The 23,119-nt window shown below is 40.2% G+C and overlaps 1 protein-coding gene across 1 annotated transcript in view; it reads left to right on the top strand.

The window, feature by feature from the left end:
• Window positions 1-22,769, top strand: part of ANK2 (ankyrin 2) — a 168,794-nt gene extending 146,025 nt beyond the window's left edge. Inside the window, exons 40-51 of the mRNA XM_088524032.1 lie at window positions 2,133-7,826; window positions 9,263-9,337; window positions 10,952-11,083; window positions 11,634-11,780; window positions 12,634-12,916; window positions 14,265-14,553; window positions 14,889-14,981; window positions 15,456-15,539; window positions 16,874-17,041; window positions 18,182-18,364; window positions 19,736-19,827; window positions 21,217-22,769. Of these exons, the coding sequence (XP_088380158.1) occupies window positions 2,133-7,826; window positions 9,263-9,337; window positions 10,952-11,083; window positions 11,634-11,780; window positions 12,634-12,916; window positions 14,265-14,553; window positions 14,889-14,981; window positions 15,456-15,539; window positions 16,874-17,041; window positions 18,182-18,364; window positions 19,736-19,827; window positions 21,217-21,400 (7,424 nt within the window). The 3' untranslated portion in view covers window positions 21,401-22,769. The remainder of the gene's footprint in view (window positions 1-2,132; window positions 7,827-9,262; window positions 9,338-10,951; window positions 11,084-11,633; window positions 11,781-12,633; window positions 12,917-14,264; window positions 14,554-14,888; window positions 14,982-15,455; window positions 15,540-16,873; window positions 17,042-18,181; window positions 18,365-19,735; window positions 19,828-21,216) is intronic.
• Window positions 22,770-23,119: the final 350 nt, after the last annotated feature.

The raw sequence follows: 23,119 nt of genomic DNA, 5'->3' as shown, positions 1-23,119 counted from the left end.
CCACGGCAGTCACGGGCGAGGGGCTACCCGCCTCCCACAGCCGCTCTGCTCCCTCGCACAGCTTGGGGCTGCGGGCATAAGCAGCAAGAAAGAAAATCAGGCAGGGAGAGAGCAGCACAACCCCCGCAGTGTGTAGGGGAGGGATGAACAAAGTTTAAGAAGTAAACCTCACCTGTATATAACTCCTGACTCCACAGAAATGGCTATGTAAGTATAATTGTACACCCATTAAAAAAATGCTTTCAGAGATTATAGGTATACGCAGTACAGAATGTACATGAAGTGTATACAGTCCTGCAGGCAAAGATGCATTCATAGTTGGGGATATATATCGTGCCTTCTATATTACATATAAAATATGCTAGTATAAATCTAAACGTACGCTACAATACAGACGCATTACATTAATTTCTATAATAGTGCACAGATATTATAATACACAGTACATTTGCAAAGTACTTGTTTTGTACTCTGAAATGTGGTATACCTATCTTAAGCATTTTTATTGCAAAGCAGTTGAGAAGTATAAAATATAAATAAGATAATGTTAACTGGTTATATTTGAAAAAATAACAAAGTATTAAATATTCTTAAAAGTGCAAATTTAAACAGGATACATATACACATACATACCACATTTAGCAGTATTTTCAGAAGAGGCAGTGGTGGATATACTAAATTCACAAAGAAACTATGTATAAAGATCATGTGTATTAATATTCATAAACAACCATACATATTAATAGCAAAGACAAGTATTCATAAATATTAATATGGATAATAATTAATCATAAATATATTCATAAAAGTATCTATAATGATATATAAAATATTCATATAATATTAGTAAATTACTTTGTGTACATGTGGATATGTGCTTGGCCATAGATACAGCTATAAACAGAGGCCCATGCGAATGGCTGTTTGGAGACAGGCTCCCTCCCTCCCACTTTTCTCCCTCCCTCCCTTCTCTGTTCCCCTCCCACTTTCCTTCTTTTCCTCTTCCCTTCCTCCCTCCTTCCTTTCCTCCTCTCTCTCCCTCTTCTTTCCTTCCTCCCTCCCTCCTTCCTTTCTCCCTCCCCATCCTCCTTCCCTTCCTTCTGCAGTGACCACACACACACTCTCCCATTACCTGAAACCTGTGAGAGAGTGTGTGTATATATATATATATATATGTGTGTGTGCGCGCATGCATATATATATATATATATATATACACATATATATATATAAAAAAAAAAAAAAACACCAAGCTTACACATCCAGCATAACTTTCTCCACATTTGCTTTGCATGGAAATAACTTGCCTTACATTACTTGGATGGATGTGTCCTGTGTGAATGTCTCTGGAGTTTCGGTTGCAGTACATTACCATTTTTTGTTTACAGACATTTCTAAGTTATGCACAGCTTTCCCTTACTGCCTGTACTTATCTTCTTCATCTTCTGTTTTCCTCAGTCAGTTTATTATGTGTCCATGAGGATGTTCCAAGGAAAGGACCATGCCTCTTAGTCCAACAGAGTGTTTGTTTAGGTGTGAAATCCCCTTAGATGAAATGCCGGTTTGCAGCTGATTCAGATCTCTTCCTATTGGATCTCATTTCAGAACATAGCAGAATTGCACCTTCCCCTACTTTGGTTTTTTTAAGAAACAAAACACAGTGCTACTCTGACAGTTTGCTAACACTGGCTTTCTCTTAGAGGAAATCAACTTTGTATCGCTTCTCCCACCCCTTTTCTTGTTTATTTTTATTTAAACATGATGTGTAACATCTGAACAATCTTGAGATGCTTATCTTTGTGTAACTTCACTATGTTTCTTCTGTTTTATTTTATTTTTTGTTTGTTTTTGAGTGGTGTCCTGGTTTGTTACAGCTCTGATAATGTATGTGTGATTGTGCTTTATTGATAAATTTGAGCAAGTTATTTCCTGCCATTTTCATTTTCAGTTCCTGCCCCAGTTAGCTTTGCTTTGCTCGTACCTCGGATTTTGTGGATCCACCATTCCTGGCCCATTTTGTTGCCCTTCCCACCACTGCAACCACCGACTCTCATGTTCAGTCCTGATTACATTTTTCCAATCTCTATTTTTGATTTCCATTTTACTTTCAATGTTTTTCATTCGCATCAAAGATGACGAGACTGAATCTACAGAAACATCTATCCTGAAAAGCCACCTCGTTAATGAAGTCCCTGTCCTAGCCAGTCCTGACCTGTTATCTGAAGTTTCTGAGATGAAACAGGATTTGATCAAAATGACTGCCATCTTGACAACTGACCCAGCTGATAAATCAGGCTCCATTAAGGTGAAAGATCTTGGCAAAGCTTCTGAGGAAGAGCCAGGAGAACCTTTTGAAATAGTTGAAAGGGTGAAAGAAGACTTAGAAAAAGTAAATGAAATCCTGAGAGGTGGTTCCTATAACAGAGAAGAAGAAGTTTTACACACATCCTGCCACATGAGGCAGGAAGCAGTAGAAGAAGAATGGGTTATTGTTAGTGATGAAGAAATCCAAGAGGCCAGAAGAAATGCTCCTTTAGAGGTCACTGAACCTCCCTGCGTCGAGGTCCGGATCGGCAAAGGGACAACAGAAACGAAGACAGACATAACTGGTGCGGTAGATTACCTTACCCAGGATTTGGAAACGTACGTGTCTCTTCATGCTGTACAGCCGCCAGCCTTACAAGAAGACCTCGTAGAAGAGAAATTTGAAGCTGTAGTAGTAAGCAGAGATTCTGAAAAAGAAGGGCAAGAATCTTCCCAAACTGAAATGCTAAGTCCCCAAGAACAACAGAAACCTGTCTTAGAAATTAAAAAGCCAGTTAGGAAGAAAGTAAAAGATAAGCAAAAGCAGAAGGAAGGCAAGGTACCCAGCCATGAAGAAGTGCCAGGACTAACAAAGTTCAGCTCAGATGAGTCTCTCAATGAGGAACCCGGCTTAACACCAGCAGCTGCCCCTGAGGCTACTGCTGTATCCCCAGTCATAGAGGAAACACCAATTGGCTCAATAAAAGATAAAGTTAAAGCCCTTCAGAAAAGAGTGGAAGACGAACAAAAAACACGTTCAAAGCTACCTGTCCGCATTCAAACCAAAGAAGGCACAGCTGACAAGACTTCTAGGAGACCAGGACCAGTTAAAAAACCAGTTGTGCACAAAGCACAACCACCTGTTTCACCTTCTGCTAAAACAGAAAGACTTGAAGAGACCATGTCAGTTCGTGAATTGATGAAAGCCTTCCAGTCAGGACAAGATCCATCCAAGAATGTGTCAGGACTGTTTGAGCACAAATCTGTCAAACAAAAGCAACAGCTCTCTGAAAAGGAACCAACACGGAGAAAAACACTTTCCTCACAGGGTGAAACCAAGCGAGTATTAAGCCACAAGACAGATAAACAGAAACAGAGTGCAACACTAAAAGCTGAGAAAGAACCACAATCAAAAAAAGGAAAGATGCAAATTTCTACTACTAACATTGACAAGCGACCCGTAAGTAAAGAGCGAGTGAAAGAGCAGAGCTGTAAAACCAAACCTGCTCCACCCGTATTTGAGGATGAAAGTTGCAAAGATACAGAGCTTATGAAGGGCAAGGTTTCTGATGACCAGGCAGATACTGACTTCCAGATCAGTCCTGACAGAAAAACCTCCACAGACTTTTCTGATGTCATTAAAGAAGAGCTTGAGGATAATGACAAATATCAACAGCTCCGACACCTTTCAGTCACTGAGGAAGGAGAGCTTCACTTAGAGCAAGTACTGACCAGCCCATTCAATGTTGCTTTCCCAACAGAGTATGTGAAGGATGGATTCCTTCCTGCTCTTTCTCTGCAAAGTGCTGCTTTTGAGGGGAGCTCAGAGAGCCTTAAACATGAAGGTGTTGCAGATTCTCCAGGGAGCCTGCTTGATGGAACCCCTCAGATCAGCTCAGAGGAAAGTTATAAGCATGAGGGTCTGGCAGAGACTCCAGAAACGAGCCCTGAAAGCCTCTCCTTCTCACCAAAGACAACTGATGGGCAAATTCAAGAAGCTAAGGGAGCCACTAGAGCGCACACAACAGGAGAAACAAGTTCTCTGAAGGAACTCTCTCCTAAGGAAGATGAAAAAGGTATTACTGAACAACAGCTACATGCTGTTACTGAGACTAAGTCTCCTTCTGACCATGTATCAGAAGAGCTTGTGTCTACAGCCTCTGAAGAAGAGGCTGATAAACTTAAAGAAAGTAGCTCAGCTTCCATTATGAAAGATTTTAGCAGGGATAAAGAATCCAAAACCACTGCACATTTAACTAAGTCTTCAGAAACACTTGACACTGCATTAGAGAAAGAAAAAGATATAACCTGTGAACGTCGTGTTGTTGTTAGAAGTCCCCAAAAATTGGAACTTTCACTTGCTAGCCATGATAGTGAAAGCTTTAGCCCAGTTGCAGATGACTCGTACGCTGTAAGTCATAAGGACTCACTGGAAGCAAGCCCCGTGCTAGAAGATAACTCTTCACACAAAACGCCTGATTCTTTGGAGCCCAGTCCAATGAAAGAGTCTCCCTGCCGTGATTCTCTTGAAAGTAGCCCCGTAGAACAAAAAGTGAAAGCTGATATTTTGGGGCAGGGTCCTCTTCAGTCTGTTCTTAGCAAAGCAGAAACCTGCCCAGAACTGGCATTGGTTCGTTCCCGGATTCTCCGTGATCCCGAGGGAAGTGCTGATGATGACAGTCTAGAGCAAACATCCCTCATGGAGAGTTCAGGGAAAAGTCCTCTTTCACCTGAAACGCCTAGTTCTGAAGAAATTAGCTATGAAATCACACCTAAAACAGCAGATTCACAAGCACTGGCAAACATACCAAAGTCAGCTGTGATCCCTGAAGTCAGTGAAGAACTGGACGATGATCCAGAAAGTGAGCCAAAGAAAAGATTCACCCCAGAAGAGGAGATGTTTAAAATGGTGACCAAAATCAAAATGTTTGATGAACTAGAACAAGAAGCAAAGCAGAAAAGAGATTACAAAAAGGATTGTAAGACAGATGAAGCTTCTTCTGCAGGTGCTGATTCAGAAGCTGTGTGTGAAGCTGAAGAATCAGAGTCAACAGTTGTAGGAGAGAAAACACCACCCACAGTAGTGATGTCTGCAGCTGAATCTAGAAAAAGTTCCTCCTCTTCAGCCAGTGAGCCAGAATTGACTCAGCTAAAAAAAGCAGCTGACTCAGGCCTCTTAATGGAGCCTGTGATCCGAGTGCAACCTCCTTCACCATTACCATCCAGTACTGATTCCAGATCTAGCCCTGAAGAAGCAGATTCTCAACCCATTGATTCAAAACCATGTCCTTTGAGGATAGGGGAGGTTCAAGCAAAACAAGATAAGCCAGTAGAAGAATCAGGCACTTGTCACTCCAATGGCTGTATATCAGCAGGTGCTCATGAATCAAAGTGTCACAGTACAGCTGAGAGAGAAACAGTTAGTACTGATACCCCAGTCACACAGTTTGAGGGAACTTTGAGTCATTCCATTAGTGACAGTTGTCAAAAAGATGTTCGTGGTGAGTCTTCACTAACACTACAGCAATCTGATACTCCCGAAAAAGATGTTAACACCACCAGATTGTTAAAGCACTCAGACATCCCGGATACAGGGTCTGTATCAGAGGAAGTAGATGACTGTTCTTGTGGACTCAGTCCTGCTGAGTACTCTATGCCACAAGATAGCAAACTGACTGAAGATGATGCCACTGACCCTTCTGCTTTGGGAAGCAATTTGGGAAGAGCAGATACAGGTTTTGAAACATCTCAGAGAGATACTCATATTGAGGAGTCCTTATCAGAGCATTCATCCCTTGCCACAAAGACATTGGAACATGAAAGTTGTGCAGGAGATGCTGCTCTAAGTAGTGCTTCTCATTTAGTGAGCCCTTATGACAACGTCTCTTCCGAACACTTTTTTACTGCCTCTGAAAATCAGATAGGGTGTGACAGAACTCTGCTCTCCAGGGAAGACTGTCCTGCTGGAGGAGAAAGAGATCACACCGTGCTCAGCAGAGGCACAGGCAGTGAAAGTCAATCTTCAGGGGAAGTATGTATGGAAATAGAGGCAAAACAAGAGGATGTATTTCAGCAAACATCACTAGGGTCTTTAGCATCAGATTCCACAAAATTATCCAAATCCTCCCATGATGATTTAAGAACCGAAACAGAGAATTTGATTAGTCAGGTTGTCATCACCAAAACCGATGTGGACTCTGACACGTGGAGTGAAATACGTGAAGATGACGAAGCTTTTGAGGCTCGGGTCAAAGAGGAAGAACAAAAGATATTTGGATTGATGGTAGACAGGCGATCGCAAGGCACAACGCCTGACACCACACCGGCAAGAACACCCACAGAAGAAGGGACACCCATTAGCGAACAAAATCCTTTTCTTTTCCAGGAAGGAAAGCTGTTTGAAATGACTCGAAGTGGAGCCATTGACATGACCAAAAGAAACTATTCAGATGAAAGTTTTCACTTCTTCCAAATGGGGCAGGAGCCTCAGGAAGAAGTTTCCTTAGCTGAAGAAATGAAGGAAGCAGCAGAAGTGGAATCTAAGCTGGAGAGTTCTCCAGATCCATTTTCACCTGCAGAATTAGAGGACTCAGATATACCAGAAAAAGATACACTGGAGCATTCACCCCTAGCAGCTGAGTCTAGTGATAAGTCAGAAGAAATGGCTAGTGTAGGTGTCAGCATAGGCACCACAAAAGCAGAGCTTAAATCCAGAATTCCAATTAAAATGGGTATTTCAGCTTCTTCAAAATCACCCCAAAAAGGGACTGCTGCCTCTGAAGCTGAGCCCCTCTCCAGTACGGAGACTGATAATCTTGATAGCAGTCAGGTGCCTTGCCCTTCCTCTCCTGAGCAGTCTGTAGTGGAAGATGAGCTAGATTTTTCCAAAGTCACTAGATTTGTTCTTTCTGAACAGAATGATGAGTCCCCTGACTCTTCACCAGAGGAAGAGAGATCCGTGATTGAAATCCCTACTGCTCTTATGGAGAGAGTGCCTTCTTGCGAAAGCAAATCCAAAATTCCTGTACGAACAGCCATGGTATCACAGTCACTGCAACAATCAGAAACCGAGAGCCTCGCCACAGATGGCTTCCTAGATGGTCTGCAGTGTGAAGCAAAGGATGACCAAGCGAAACCAAAGTCTAAAATTCCAGTCAAAACAGCTTCCCAAAGAGCTGAACAGCAGTATATACACACAGACCCATCTGTCCGCAAGCTAGAGTCACCCAAAGCTCTTGACATGACTAACAAACTACCTATGAAACAGGATAACCGAAGTAAATCAGAGTCTGATGCAAGTATTCCCATGGACCCAAAGACTAAGCGTTCAATAAAAGCTAGGAGTTATGCAGAGGCAGAAGCAGAGACCAGGGAGAGAGAGAGAGAGATGAAGCTTGAGCTAGACTCAGATGAGGCAACAGCAAGACCAAAGGTATTTCCATCACGGTTGCCAGTTAAAAGCAGGGGCGCTACAGCTTCCCGCAGCACTTCTAGTCCCACAAAAGACAGTAAGGAACATTTTTTTGACCTTTACAAAAACTCCATAGAATTCTTTGAAGAAATTAGTGATGAAGCTACTAAGTTAGTGGAAAGACTCACGCAGTCAGAGAGAGAGCAAGAATTAGTCTCAGATGATGAAAGCAGTAGCGCCCTAGAAGTTTCAGTTATTGAAAATATGCCATCCAGTGAGACTCAGCAGTCAGTTCCTGAAGACATCTTTGACACCAGACCCATTTGGGATGAGTCTGTAGAGACTCAGATTGAACGTATCCCTGATGAAAATGTCCATGACCGTGCTGAAGGTATTTGCCAACGACTGAGATTCCCTGTGCGACGCATGTCATGAATTAAAATGTTTTGTTTTTAGTTTGGGGTGTGTGTGTACGCGCGCGTGTGTACATCTGTATATCCATGTGTAATGTTTGTGTAATTTTCTTTAAACTTTTTGTGGTTGGTTGTGTTTCCCCTCCCTTTTGCTGTGAACTGTTTTGTTTTGTGTCTGTATTTTTCTTGTCTGTGAAACAATCTCAAGATTGCAAACCATGGATGCTCATGGGAAGTGTTAGCTTAATAAACAAAAAACACTTCTACTAGTACGCGTTATTTTATCATGTAATTGATCCTTTAGGCCATGCACATTTTGACTTTTGGTTTTCCCTGGCCCTACTAAGTAATTACTAATAGGTAATTCTTACCTATTAGTTTTTACTAATAAATAGGTATTTTGGCATTGATTGGAACAGGCAAATCAATTTGCTTTTGAGCTTTCATACAAAGAAATTACAGAAATTTTAAACATTTGAATTCTTCTAGCTCCTTTTTTTGCCATCTACTTCTCAAGAAAATTCTTTACCACCCATAACTTAACATATTGCAAGCTGTTTGGTGTTTTGATTGGTTTTCTCCTGCTTGTATACTGCTACTGAATAGCAATCACAGAAATCTACCTAGCTATTACAAAGCATGGCTATACCACTAAACCAACTTCTAAGAATTTTATTTATTTATTGCAACCAGGGAAAATGCATTCAGGGAAAAAAATCAAAGCTCAAAATCTGCTCTTCTCAAAGTAGCTCTAGCAATGGGAGGAACAGTCAGTCTCACCATTAAATTAAATGAAGACTGGTAAATGACCATCTGATTTTCCTTGCCTTCGTTGTACGGATTTTGTATCATTCATCACTTGAAAGATTCAAAGACATTTAAAATAATTAAGTCTGAAATATAAACCATTATATCAAATGCCTTATGGAGTGTTTAAACAAAACTTTGCATCCTATAGAAAGGATGCAACTAGAAGAACCATCCAAAATGATTTTCTTTCAATCCTAGCTTTGGCTAAGGAGGCATGGAAAATTATGGCTCTTGGTGAAAGTCTTCAGCTTAATGTTATAGTGAAGCTTTAGAATAAAATTCATGGCCCAAGTGGCCCAAGTGGATCTTTGTGTAGATGATTACATGAAGGCCTGATTTTCAAATGGAAAGAGAACAGAGTAGATTTTTTTTTTTGGGGGGGGGGGGTGGAGGACAGAAATCAAGCGGGGTTTTGTTTTTTTTTGTTTGTTTGTTTGTTTTTAACCTGAAGATCAATCTGCAACCTTCCCTTTTGATACCCAGTTATAATAGCTTGTCCACACAAGGTTAACTTTAGTAGTTAGAAAAAGAGCATTTTCCTTTTGTGGGCCTTGTCACCTTTGTAATTTGCTTTCAACTTGTGGCTGTTCTCTTTGACCTTTAGATCAACAAGATGATCAGGAAAGAACAGAGGAAAGACTGGCCCACATTGCTGATCATCTTGGATTCAGCTGGACAGGTACAATGCATGTCATCTACTCTAGAATGAAACATGAGTGACCATTCTTTGATGTGTTTGTGTTGTTTTCAAGATAACTTTATTATTATCTAAGGAAGATTCCTAGAAATATTTTAGTAGCTTATAGGAACTAGATTGTCTTCAGGCTACTAAGGTGTCTCTAGGCTGTTAAGTAAGAGCAGGAGAAGATTCCACACCTGCTGTGTCATCACCAGAGGGAAAAGTACTAGGAGGAGAGCAACAAAGAGGACAGGTTATCTACTCCTCCTTTCAAAATGCAACAGCTGTCAGCTCTGCTCTGGAAACCCTGATCTGAAAGACCACAACAGGGATAGATGCAATTGACTCCTTTTCAGAACTCTGTGGTGGCAAAAGGGATGAAGAGGGTCTTATTTGTAGTAATCACACTAATATTGCAGAGTAGATACATCCAAGGCAGTGAGCATTACTGAGGACAAGCCAAAGAGACACAGAATGAAACGTTTATCAAGACATACTGTGCAAAAGCAGCATACTTGCATAGAGCCAAGATACACATATGAAAGCAGCCAAAAGGTGTTCACAAAGAAAATGAGCTGTGCAGAAATCTTGTCACTGCATTAAACTCTCCAATCCAACAACAAAAATAGTCATAAAAAGGTCATAACGCAGCTCTGCACCTTTTTATATTCAGTACACTATTTCTGGAGTATTTTTCCTGATGACGTATACCACATAACCTAAGCCTTCTTGAAATATGTCTTTAACGGTTTACCTATGGATTTAGGGAACAGTCTTCCAACTATTTTAAAATCACAGTCCTCATGGAGGGGAGGGGGAGAGTGCAGAAAATCGAATCTTATTTTGTAGACCTATAGCCAGTAGGAGACTCCTGAAAATAAGCAGGAGTAAAGGAGTTGTATACTTGACAAAAACGTAAAATCCCCGAAAATGAGGACTGTATTCTGTGCTATTTTATAAGTACCTTCAGTGCATATGCAAAATATCATTGACATTTTTATTTATGTTACTCACCCCTTTCTTTTCCCTCCTCTAATTCCATAGGGAGGACTGGAATCATATGTCACTCATTCCAGCATTAATTCTTTAGAAATCCATAGGACTTGGACCTATATAAATAACAGATAACAATTAGAGCTGGCAAAAGGCAGAATCCCTTGATGGATGGGTGTGGGTAGGTGGTGTGGATGTGTAAGAAGTTCTGAAAAATCAAACCAGAAAACCCGGATGTTCATCAAAATAGACATTACCCACATAATGTTTCTAGTATTGTAGGGACAGCACAGAGCAATAAATATCTGCATAAATATACCCATCTTATATAAACATCAGCATGTCCAATTTTGATTTGGGATTTTGTATCTGCTCATGTATTATTTCCACTATGGCTTTCTATCTAGCAACTTGTTTCTGCTAAATTTTGTCTTTTCCAGCTATAGCAAAATTCTCTGTAGCATGTTGTTTAACAGTGTTTCCAAATAAAATACAAGATGCGTATGAGCAAAGAAAACTTTGTTTCAGAAAAAGCTTGGTTTCTCCTTTGCTGTTGCCAACCATTAGAGTAGCTGTAAGGAAAACAAAACAAATCCTAACAGAAATGGAACTCTTTTTCAGAGTTAGCAAGAGAGTTGGATTTCACAGAAGAGCAAATTCACCAGATCCGAATAGAAAATCCTAATTCACTTCAAGACCAGAGCCACGCTCTCCTGAAATACTGGCTTGAAAGGGATGGGAAACATGCAACAGGTTTGTTTCTAGTAATAGTACGTCTGCAGTGCCACCAACTTACCAGCTGAGGTGACAGCTGTGGGCTGCAACCACAAAAAGGAAGCATGGGTAAAATTTAAATAGAATGACCATAGATATGCTTAATTTTTTAAAGCTTGTCTGTATAAGATGGCATACCATAAAATTCTGCATTCTAGAGCAATTGTTTAGGCTTGCTCGTTTGAAGGACTTTACAGCAAAGTAAGAGCAGAAAATCTAAGGCCTCATTTTCCTTTATGGGGCGGGGAGGGGCGAGGGAAGGGGGTGTATGGGACAGAAAGAAAGAAAAAGTGTTTGGGGGAATTAAATGAAATTTCTAAAAGGAAGGAGGGGAAAAGGATGGTAATTCTTACATGCCCTGCTTTACACAATTTTCAAATTCACACTGCAATGCTTTTAAATGTGTTTATATTTTATACATGATATTATATTGCTGAGCATCCAATGTATTTCCTTGATGTGGTAAATAGAAGAAAGAAAGCATGTGAAATTCTAAACTCAGGTACACGGTGTCTTTCTAACACCACAGATACAAGTCTTACCCAATGTCTTACAAAAATCAACCGAATGGATATCGTTCATCTCATGGAGACCAGCGGCATGGACTCCATGCAGGTCCACGGCACTCGCACGTACGCGGAGATCGAGCAGACGATAGGCCTGGACCACAGCGAAGGTAAACGCGTCCTCGCGCGGAGCCCCTCCGACCACCAGGCTCTGTTCCCAAGTGTTTGGCTGGGGTAGTCAGGTAACTCATGGGGCTGATTTGAATTCTGAAACACAAATAAGAAGGACCAATGCAAGTGGAACATTGCACAGGTCACCATTTCACCCTAAGATACCCACATCAGTCATTCTTAAAATGCAAATAAAGGAAGTCACTGCAAATACTTCTACACAGTTTATTTTTGCTTGCTGTACAAATGCTTTCCTAATAGTTAACAAGGTTGCATTATGGCTTGATGAAAATTTGTAGGATAATTTCCAAAACCAACAACTATTCAGGGCTTTGGAAAAACTTTGCATGCAAGTATCCATGATACCATTTGCAATTCTGCTACTATGCTGCTGCTAATTCTTAAGTGTAGAAGTTCAGTAGACTACCTCTGTTACTGTAATTTAAAGTAACTCCTCCTAGCTATGTTAAATAGCATCTTCTTTATCTTATTTTTACACCCGTTACTGAATATTAAAATAGTAGTAAGATATTAAATGGCAGCAAACTTCCCATCTTTAAAATGATTTAGAAATAGAAGGTCATGTATGGTATAATTAGCATTCTAATAAAATAACTGATTAGTTTAAAACATTAAAGACAATAGCCTGCTCAGATTCAAAACTGTTTTGTGGTTTCACCCAAGCTCTTCTTCCAAGATTAGTATGCTCCCACTGAGCACGGCTAGTAAAGAAAAAGTGGAGAGAGGACGTACTTTTCATTCAAGGATGTTAAACATAAATTGAGAAAGAAGAGGACTGCCTGTGTTTTAGTAAGACTTGCAATGGCACTTCTCATTTCTCTCTTTTTAAAGGGTTTTCTGCATTGCAAGAGGAAGTGTACAGTGCAAGGCATAAGAAAGAAGACCACCAGCTATCTAAGGACAGTGACCCATCTGAACACCCTCCCATCGTCTCTGAGGAGGACGTCTCTGTCAGTTATTCCCCTTTTCAGGGCAGTACTCCCAGGAGTGAAGCAGAGCTATCAATGGCTGAGCTCCTGAGACAAGCACATAAGGAACAAGTACAAGCTGAATTCTCAGGGAAACCCCAAAATGTGTCAGAAAAGCCATCTGCTGCATCACAACAGGAATATTGGTGAGTGTCAAAAGGCCACAACAAAAGCTACATGGAACAGACTATCCCTCCTCTATGTAATTAGATGATTTTTTAGCTTTTCTCTGAAGCATACGGACTAGCTTTAATTTTCTGGTCCTGCATATTAATTCAGTAGCTACTCTGTGCTTAACTTTTTACTCCATAAGGAGGAGGTCTTAAAAGATTGCAGGAGTGGGTCTGTTGTTCACTGTGAACGTAAAGCAATAACCCAGTCTAGTACGTATATAAAAAAAAAAAAAAAAGATAATGTAGAATTATTTTTGCAAACTGTATTTCCCATGTGTTAGGTAGGAACTAACTAAGTAATGTTAAACTTAGTGGAATTAACACTAGAGGGTCTTTTTCTCAACTTCAGTTGCATTTTGAATTCAGACAAGAATTTTCTAACTTAATGGTTTCTTACAAAACCCAAAAGTATATATTGGCAAAAACTAGATTTTAAAAAACAAAATACTAGATGTCAAGGGAAGCATGCTTCTATGCAGACAAGACAAAAGTACTTAAATGAACAGAACATGATAAAATACAGATTTAGAAGACTTGAACAGGATAGCTTTGAATCCTGATTTGGGGCTGATTTCACTTGAGCTGGTATAGGAACCAAGATGACCATGTTTCTTTCTTCCCCTCATCCCTAACCATTGTTCACACTGACAGCTATAAGCCATGTAAATGCAGTTATCTGCAGGCTAACAAAATAGCAAAGATCCACTTCCTACTGTTTTCCTGTTATTACTGGAATAAATACCGTTATTCCAGAGACAAACATTTTTTTCAGACAATACTGTCAAATACTAAAGAATATTAACCATGACAGGGAAAGTTACTATAAGTCATATCATCTTATATCAAACACAATTAATCTGAGATAGTAAAAATATATACACACATATACACACCAAAAGGAAAAAAGGTTGGATATTAGCATATTAAACATATACTATAAAGAAATCTTTTCTTACTTTGGAACCACAGCTATTCTGGGAACAACAGTTGGGGGAACCTAGCAATTCAAATCAAAGTGCAACTCATACCAAAAAAACACCCACAAACACTCACCTACCCATGCAAGTTATTCTATAACTCTTAATAATTTTAATAATAGGATTTTAAGTAAAATGTACTATTTATCCCAGTTATTTTTATATAGACAGGAAGATATGAGTGGATCCTAGCCAGATGGCTCTGCAGCAACTCTGAGAGAGTATCAATTATTTGTAGACTTGGCTGAAAGGCATAACACCCTTTATTGGGCACACAGATAATTTCATTTTCAGAAATCAAGAACCACCACATCATAGTTACTTTAACTTGAACTAATTCACAGTGTCACAGCTCCGGGAACAGAGCAGACCCCAGCAGCGCTAACCGGAAAGGCAGCTGGAAGTGCAAGCAATGAATCCAAACGTGTCAGTGTGGCAGAGCGTGAAACACCATCCCCAGAGCTCCTGTCACCTGCTCAGCGAGGTGACTCTCCCATCGTCCAAGAGCCTGATGACCCCCAGCTACACCAGGATGACCTCTCGCCCAGGAAAACTAGCCTAGTGATAGTGGAGTCAACTGATGAACAGCCAGAAGAGCTTGGAAGCGGTTACAAAGAGGAATCTTTAGAGAAGGTAAATATCAACTTGGTCTCAAAGTAACTGAGGCAAAAGAGCAAGTTTTCTGTCTGGCTCAATCTGTAGAAATGGGAGTAATCATCCTGTTAACTCTGATAAATTCTCTGCAACTAAGCCTTTTCTCCTTCACTTTGTGGTTATCAGGGCTAACATTTGAATGAAGGCTTGAAGATCACAAGGCTTAGAATGAAGGCTTAGAAGTGGTCAAAAATCCAGAAAAACAGGAATTTTCCAGAGACACTTTTAGATTAAAAATAACTTAGAACCTGTAAGGACTGCTAGTACCACATACTGCCTCAGTAAACAGAACACTACTTCCCTGCTCCCATTAGGAATTAGCAGAGGAGTTAGGCAAGCTGGACATCAGCTCTGATGAGGAAGAGATGATAACTACCAGGGTCGTTCGCCGTCGGGTGATTATTCAGGTACTGAGTGCTGAACTACTGCATGTGCCAGTGGTGACCGTGTCCTGGTACCACCTGCTGAGCCAGCACTTGGCTGACAGTGCACCCGAGGCTGGAATGCTCCCACATGATGCATGGCCTTTAGACATGCTGTTTCAGTGTCTTTTCTGTCAAGAAGATGATTATAGCAGAACTACTAACCCTGCTCGATAGTCTATGAGATGACTCAATAGGAGGACAAAGACTTTTTAGATCTGTATATGGTCAAATAACACATATTTGCCTGACAGTTCTGGCATACCTTTCCTTGCTTTATACTTCCCTAATACATGCTAATACTTTTCTAAATGTTTATCTACAGAACGTTTTTTCTCCTAATACTTCTTTTTCATTCTTTAACCAATTAACAAATTTTAAAGTTTCCTATTATTCTTATTTAAAGAAACTACTTACATTAAGTCACTGCTTAACTGAAGCTTGTTCTTTGTCATACAGGCTGATAGTATGCCTGAAATGCCACCAGAATCAGTCACAGAAGAGCAATATACAGATGAATATGGCCACACAGTGGTCAAGAAGGTATTGTCAGCTATGCCCCCTGCCGCTTTCCTACTGCCCTATGGAAGGAAGGATAAATAAATCCACATACATGCTTGATATTCTTTTACAAAGAAGCATGATTTTTTTTAAGACCATGAAAAGAAATAGATTTTCAGCTAATCAGATGATTCAGCTAATGTCAAGATTTGCAAATTTATTTTGATTTGCAATACCAGTATTTTTTCAGTTCATAATTTACTATGACATTGTTCAGTGATTTTACCACTTCCTTTTCTCACCTCAGAGCTGTGAAGCAATGCTTTTAATGCCCCCCTTTTTTTTTTTTTTTAAAAAAAAGTTCCATCTAGGAACATGACTTTGCTTATAATAATGAAACTTTGCTCATATTAATGAAACTATTGGAGGGCCAGATCCCCAAGAGTTCCCTAAATCCTGATCGTCAGTCACTACTCAATTGTGACTGTACACATTCCTGAATTTCTGAATTGGTACATACAGTTCAGGTTTTATGGAGCAGAGAATATAGAAATTAGTTACTTCTCTGATGGCCTCATAAAATAAACATATTCAGAGCACGCTTAGGAGGCTAAATTCTGTAGACCATGGAGGTGGATGGAGAGGAAGATACCTCTGCCTCTGACTGTTGGACACACAAGACAAACAGTCTGATTGTCTGATCAGAACAAATAAGTTATTGGACAAAGGGGGAAGTAAATGCTTAATGTTATCTCATCTAAAGACACAGGGTAGCCCTCTTTCTTTGGTCTCACCACACACCAGGTTAGTCTCTTCAGGGGCTTGACCCCAGCAGTGATGGACCCATCAGCTCCATCAGTGTCAAGAGCGACGCCCACCAGCGTCCATGCCTCTTGGTGAAACTAGTTCTAAGCTCCTGATCACCAAGCTGACAGCCTCATTTTCAAGTCTTTCAATTCAATGATCCTCTTGAAAACATCAGTCTTAAGGTATCCTTTAGCAGTTGCGTGATTGTAAAATATGTTTTCTCTCTAAGGGAATAAACTTCTTTTCCTAATAACTATTGTTTTCAAGAGTAGTTCCAATATGTATATGTCTACTTGTGAAATAAATTAATAGGAACTTTGCTGTACAGTACCTTAAGTTGGGCCAACACATCACTGTGTAACTCTGGTATAGGCATACATGAAAATTTAAAAGGCTAAAAACATTGAAATACCTATATAGCTCCATAGACTGAGGTTTGGAAAAACAAAAAACAACAACAACAAAAAAGCTTTTGGAGAAGTTTGTACTATATGGAAAATAAGGATGAGTAATATATTACTACTATTTTTTTCCCTCCAAACACACAAAGCTCTATTTCATTCTTTCAGGTCACAAGAAAGATCATTCGGCGATATGTTTCTGCAGATGGCACAGAAAAAGAAGAAGTCATAATGCAAGGAACACCACAACAGTTACCTGTTAAAGTTGAAGAAGGAGATAGTTATTCCAAAGTTGTAAAACGGGTTGTGCTGAAAAGCGACAGCGAACAGTCTGAGGTGAGACCTCCCAATTCCCTTGTAACGGGCAAAGCACCTGAAAGAACAGAGCTTCCTACTGTATTTTTCCCAACTTACGTTGCTGTTATATAATGCCTGTCAAAGTGCAAAATTCCAAGAAATGCTTGGAAGAGGCACTGCATTGCCGATTGAGCTTACTACAGTCCAAACAGTTTAAGTGCATACATAGTAAGTAAATCTCAAGCCATCAACATTATTTTTACTTATATTAAAAATACTTGCATATGGAAAGGCTTCAGAAAAAAATATAGAAAGGAGGAGGAAGGCTGTTTTCACTGAATATTAAAGTCAGAAGACAGACTGAAATTGAATGATTTATGAAAAGTATCAAATTCGTGAAACAAGCAGCTCTGTACCAAGATGACATATATATGAGTGATCAGGGGTTGGATGACAAACATAATATCACAGAATGGTTGAGATTGGAAGGGACCTCTAGAGATCATCTAGTCCAGCCTCCCTGGTCAAGTAGCACATGGCACAGGGTGGCATCCAGGCAGGTTTTGAAGTCCTCCAGAGAAGGAGATTCCACAGCCTCTCTGAGCAACCCCTATGGGTTCCATATTATGGAATGCATACACATTTGTGTTCTGCAAAACAATACTTGTATTATGATTATATGATACTTCTGTAAGAGCTCCTTGGTTTTACAAGCATGATTTACATCTCTTAAAGAAGCCCTTAATTAGATGATATGGGCCAATTGCTGAATACAGTGGTAATGTGCATCAGGACAGGTCACCTGGTTGCTCCGTGCAGCGCTGTGTGGGCTCTGGCAGGTCAGCTGGGCTGGCAGCCGGAGCCCTGTGGCCCTCAGGGACAGGGCAGCTCTGCTGGGGCAGCACGGCCACAGCATTTGCCAGCTCAGCAAGTCACCCGGGCTGCTCCTGCAACCCAAACAAGCACAAAGCTTACACTGTAGCCCTGGAACTGTACAGCAGGGAACAAAACGCACACTCACTGTTCTGAGCGAGCACCCGTAGGAAGCGAGACACTTCTCATGCTCGTTCTTCATTACTGCCATCCAGAACAATGTAAAGCTAACTAAAAGACTAAGCTTAGCTTGCATCTGCTATGTAATTAACGCCCAATTCATGCTTCTATTCTCTGACCCTCCAGCTGACGCTGTCTGAACCTGCAGTTTTGTGTAGTGCCTCCAACTTCCAATCTGAACCAGTAGAAGGCCGCAAGGTCAGCAAAGTGATCAAGACCACTGTAGTGCAAGGAGAGAGAATGGAGAAACACTTGGGGGATGCAAGCTTAGCTACTGATCTTCCATCAGCCAAAGAAGACTTTGAAGAGGTAAGAAGGCATTTTAAATACAAATACTACAACAAATGTCACAGCAAACCCAGGGACAAACTGTACTCTCCTGAAAGTGTTTTGGTGATGGAGCATCACTCAGCTACTGAGCATAAACCTCATTATATTCAGCCAGGCTATGACGACTTACAGATGTAAAGCAGAGGAAGAATAATAACGTCTGTCATTAGAGCATTAGCTGTGAAATGTTTTAAGGTTCTAAAAACTTTGAGGGTTTGGACTAGAGTAGATAGAACTCACTTGCATGGTTCGTCAGAACAGCCCACTCATGTGCTGCAACACGTGCAGCTGACTTCAGAAATGACAACATCTGAGTCTGCTCTCTAGACAGGTCCGAGCATCACAGCAATGGTTCCTCTCGTCCTTGAAAGAGGAAAGCTACCAGGCTATTCAGCACCTTTCCTGTTTTAATGCTTTTGCTGATCAGCTTAGATATATCAGTAATAGAAAGTTATCTTAAATACATATATATTTTTCCTACAAAGAATTGATAGGCCTTTCATTTTAATCCATCTATTATCCTTTTAAATAATGCAGGCAAACAATACCTTGTCACCTTGAGGCCTCATGCAAAAAAGAGCTTCTTGACAATATAGGTAACATAAGTACTATATTTCTGTAATTTGACAAAATATATCACCTAAGAGTATACATACAACAATTTCAGGTATGGATTTTCCTCAGTACAATAGTTGTGCTTACTGCAGGAAGACAACAGCAGTAAGCTGTTTGATTGAGATGCCAAACTTCCCTATAAATATAGGCCCCATAGCCAGATCCCTGTCTCCTGGCAAAACCAACACAAGCAGTTAAAGTTGGCATGTGCTGCAGAGAAGATTCAAAGAATAGGCCATGTCCAGCCAGATGGAAATAAAAATGCTGCCCAGTTTTTTCCCCTGTGAAGTATTAGAAACAGCAGCAGCATTTCCGTGGAACATGTGCAGGACTCACTTCTTGGCCCCTCCATTTCAGTACAGTCATGGCTCAGAACTACCACCCATCTCTGTCTAGCTACTGCTAGCACTGGGAGCAGGCAAATGTTTTGAGCTCTGTCTTGCTCCTACATCTCAAGAGGACACTTTAAACAGGTATAAAGAACGTTTTGTGCAACACGAAAAGACTGCCCTGCGTGAGAAACTGTTACTCATCTATACATTTGATGAAGATTTGAAAGGACACAAGTGGCAGGCACATACTTCCAGATTATTTGCGTCTTCACACTTTTCTCAGCATGCTTTTTTTTTTTAAAAAAAAAAAACCACCTCCTCAGCTTTGCATAGATTGAGTCTACTTCATTAATATGAAGAACAATTATCTTATGTCCTAGGGTTCTGTTTCTGTTTTATTTAGGCTTTAAGCTATGCAGGTAACCAAACGAAAGTCCAACCCCCTGCTTTAATAGAGAAAGAAATCATGAAAGATGATGGATCAGTTATTAAAAGGTTTGGCTTGGCATGTCAGTGAGCTATTACTAGAAAAGGACTAACAAACAACTGGATTTAAGTGAGTGTCTGAAGTGAAACCACTGTCCGGCAGTATTTGAAGCTTTACTTGCTAAAGTACTAAATACCACTACTAACATTTTTTTATGCTGTGTATGTGCAAGAAGCACTGGAAAAGTCTACACTCATTGGAAAGATGAGCTCAATAACAGATACCATTGTCCAATTGATATTTGGTAAAGGATCAGTTTTAGTGTTTCTACCTCATTTGTGTCTACGTTTGGGATAAGCAGTATCTCACTTCATTGGGAGGGCAGCCCTTACAAGCTGCAAACACCTGCCCTTTTCAGAGATACTATGATAGTGTTGCAAGGACAAACAGATCTGAGAGGAGCCTCCTTCTCTGGAGATCTTCCAAACCCGCTTGGACGCAGTCCTGTGCCACGTGCTCTAGGTGACCCTGTGTGTGCAGGGGGGTTGGACTAGATGACCCTTAGGGGGTCCCTTCCAACCTTAAGCATTCTGTGATTCTATGACCTGCTGACCTTCCTCTACTTTTAGATGAAGTAACAAATATTTGTGTCAAGGCTTCTGCCTGATAGAGGGATGTTTTTGTCATATAGGTCAAATTAAGAAGCATCAGCTGCCTGATAAAAAGAGTTTTGTGCATCTAGCTATTCCTGGCAGAGCAATCAGGAATTTCTAGGTGTGCTGATTCCTATAAGCCTTGCTCACACACACTGACCAAAATTTGGGCTTCTAGATCAGGCTGAAAGACATCTAGCTGTCCAGTGACAACCACATTTACACATATAGATCTGAAGAAGCCTAAGGGAGCTTTAAAGTTTTAACTAGTAGGGCAAGAGGTTCTGATGAAGTAACAGAACAATTAGCGGAATGAACATTTTAAGATACTGGTTGCCCCAAGTGCACTTTTACTGACAGTCAGAATTAAGACTTGACTTAGACATCTTCGAGAAGACTTTAGATAATACATCTAAAGAAGGTAAAACCATGGTGAGGAAATCTTAAGTTACTGTTGTACAAGACAACACAAAGCTAAACAGAGCAAGGAGGAAGGTCTTGTGTGGCTTTTGATGTTGCCTGTGTGTTACAGCATGTTTTTGTCAAACACATTAAACTGTGCTTATTAAGTATGTACAGATGAACTGCTGTAGTTTACCTTATGGAAGCTGGTTAAAGCAGCATGTCCTTTTTATTCAGAGATATCTTTATGTGCTAAGCACAATTATTGTCTTAATTCTTGCTTCCAGCTAGTTATTCTCATTTTACTTTAAAAGAAATAAGTTTAAAACTGCAAAGGAGTGTTTTTAAAGGCTTTAGGAGCCATGAATTTTAAAGAAAGTTCTCTCATTCTTTTTTCTTTAGGACAACACTGAATAAAGCCAGTACCCAGAAGAGGACTGTGATGAAGGACCAGTATGGAAAATATGTTCACATAGAAGAGGTGGAAGACACACCAGAAGCACTCCCACAGGATGACCTCCAACATGACCTGCAGCAGCTTCTTAGGCACTTCTGCAAGGAGGACTGGAAACACGAAGCCAAGTGAGAAGCTGCCACCCCTTAACAGCATCACATCACTTTCCACCCAGTACGCAGCATTTACCTTCCCAAGGGGTGACATTATTACCTACATAATCCCTGGAAGACACTGCCATTTCGACCCAAGCAGATGCAGCCAATTCATTTTTACCCCTGCCCCCATATATAATTTGGGGTTTTTGTTATTTTTTTACCCTGTAAGCTAATTTGTGACCAAAGATAGCATCCTTCATTCAGGGTGGTTTATCCACCAAATCGTTGTCTTTGTGCTGTACTGGGAATTTATCAGCATCGCCACTTTTCCTGTTCCTTTGCTTCTGCACTAGCTTCACGAAACTGCATTTGTCAACCCAACTTCATCTACAGGCCTCTTCAAGTGACTATGTACATGCATCATTAAAAAAGGAGAGAAAAAAAAGGCAGGGGGATGTTAACATGTAAACTGTATATAGCAAGATTATTTGGACCTAAAAACTGCAGAGAACACACTGCCTATGACTACAGTTAACATAATGGATTACAAGGTCTATTGAAACTGCTGAACATGGATGAAAAAATATTGTTAATGTAATCGACTGAGAATACAGACCAACTGAGGAGGAAGCACTGCAGTTCTCCTGCATCCATAGGACTTCCAATTTAGGGATCTATTATAGTTAAAGGCTCTAAGAGTCAGGTTAAAAACCTGGAAATTCAGCTGTTTTCATGAATTAACAGCCGACTGTGGCCCTCAATGCTTTTAAGACCTTTGGCCAGCCACCTAAAGATTTCCAGAAAGCGGTTAAAAAAATTAAAATAAATTAAGAATACCCAATTAGGTAACCAACTTGCTAGCAGCTATATCTATGGTACATTTGCATACGGTATTAAAACCTTTTAGATCTGGACATGTGGCAGGGTGTATTAAACAATTATAACTACAGTAGTTTCCTGTTTTCATCACTGCTTTAGCAAACCACACTGTCTTATTGATGGTACTTCCTGCTGGCCACTGCACTGTAGATAACTATGGGAGAAAGACCTACCCACTATACAGAGAGATTCATTAATTCACCACGTTTTATCAAGATTGCCTCTGACCCAATACATGCATGTGGCATCTGAAAGTCAAAAATCAACCCTTCTGTAGCCATGTCAGCTTGTTAGCCCTCTTAGCACTGAGCGAGCAGTTTTTATCTTCCAATCCAGTTTTTAAAAGAGAAAGATGCTCACAATCCTTGAAAGCCAGTTTCTGTTCATATTTTGTTATCTTTATATATATAATATATATTTCTAAATGAACCCTCTGAAAACCATAATAGCATGTCTGCACTTTTATTTTCAAAAAGGGAACATAAAGATCTGACACTTTTGGTGTTCTATAACCTAAAATTTAGTGGTTGGAGCTCTGTAGCATTTTAGGAAATACGATGCACACGCATACCAAATTCATGTGTTTTTAATCAGCTATTTGATTTTAAATACCTTACTCAGAAAAAAAGAAAAGTTATGTCCTCTAGGTACCCCTAGAGGGTACCTATCCGTCCGTTGACCTTTTTTTTTTTGATTTGTTTTTAAATGACTCACTCAGTGCTCAGAACAAGGGCACTTTCTCATTAAAGTTACAATGCCAAAAGAGTGAAAACATCTTGGGAGTTCTAGCTTCTTGCAGAACAACACAAAAAGGCATCTTGCTAGCGCACTTTTGGCAGGCAGAGAGAAAACAAGTGCTTTGCAGCCAAAATGA

This window comes from Tinamus guttatus, unplaced genomic scaffold (genome assembly GCF_059628265.1).
Source record: "Tinamus guttatus ecotype Peru unplaced genomic scaffold, ASM5962826v1 Tinamus_guttatus_pri_ptg000202l, whole genome shotgun sequence".
NCBI lineage: Eukaryota > Metazoa > Chordata > Aves > Tinamiformes > Tinamidae > Tinamus > Tinamus guttatus.
Note: the sequence above shows the minus strand (reverse complement) of the source record. Positions and strands in the feature narration are given on the sequence as shown.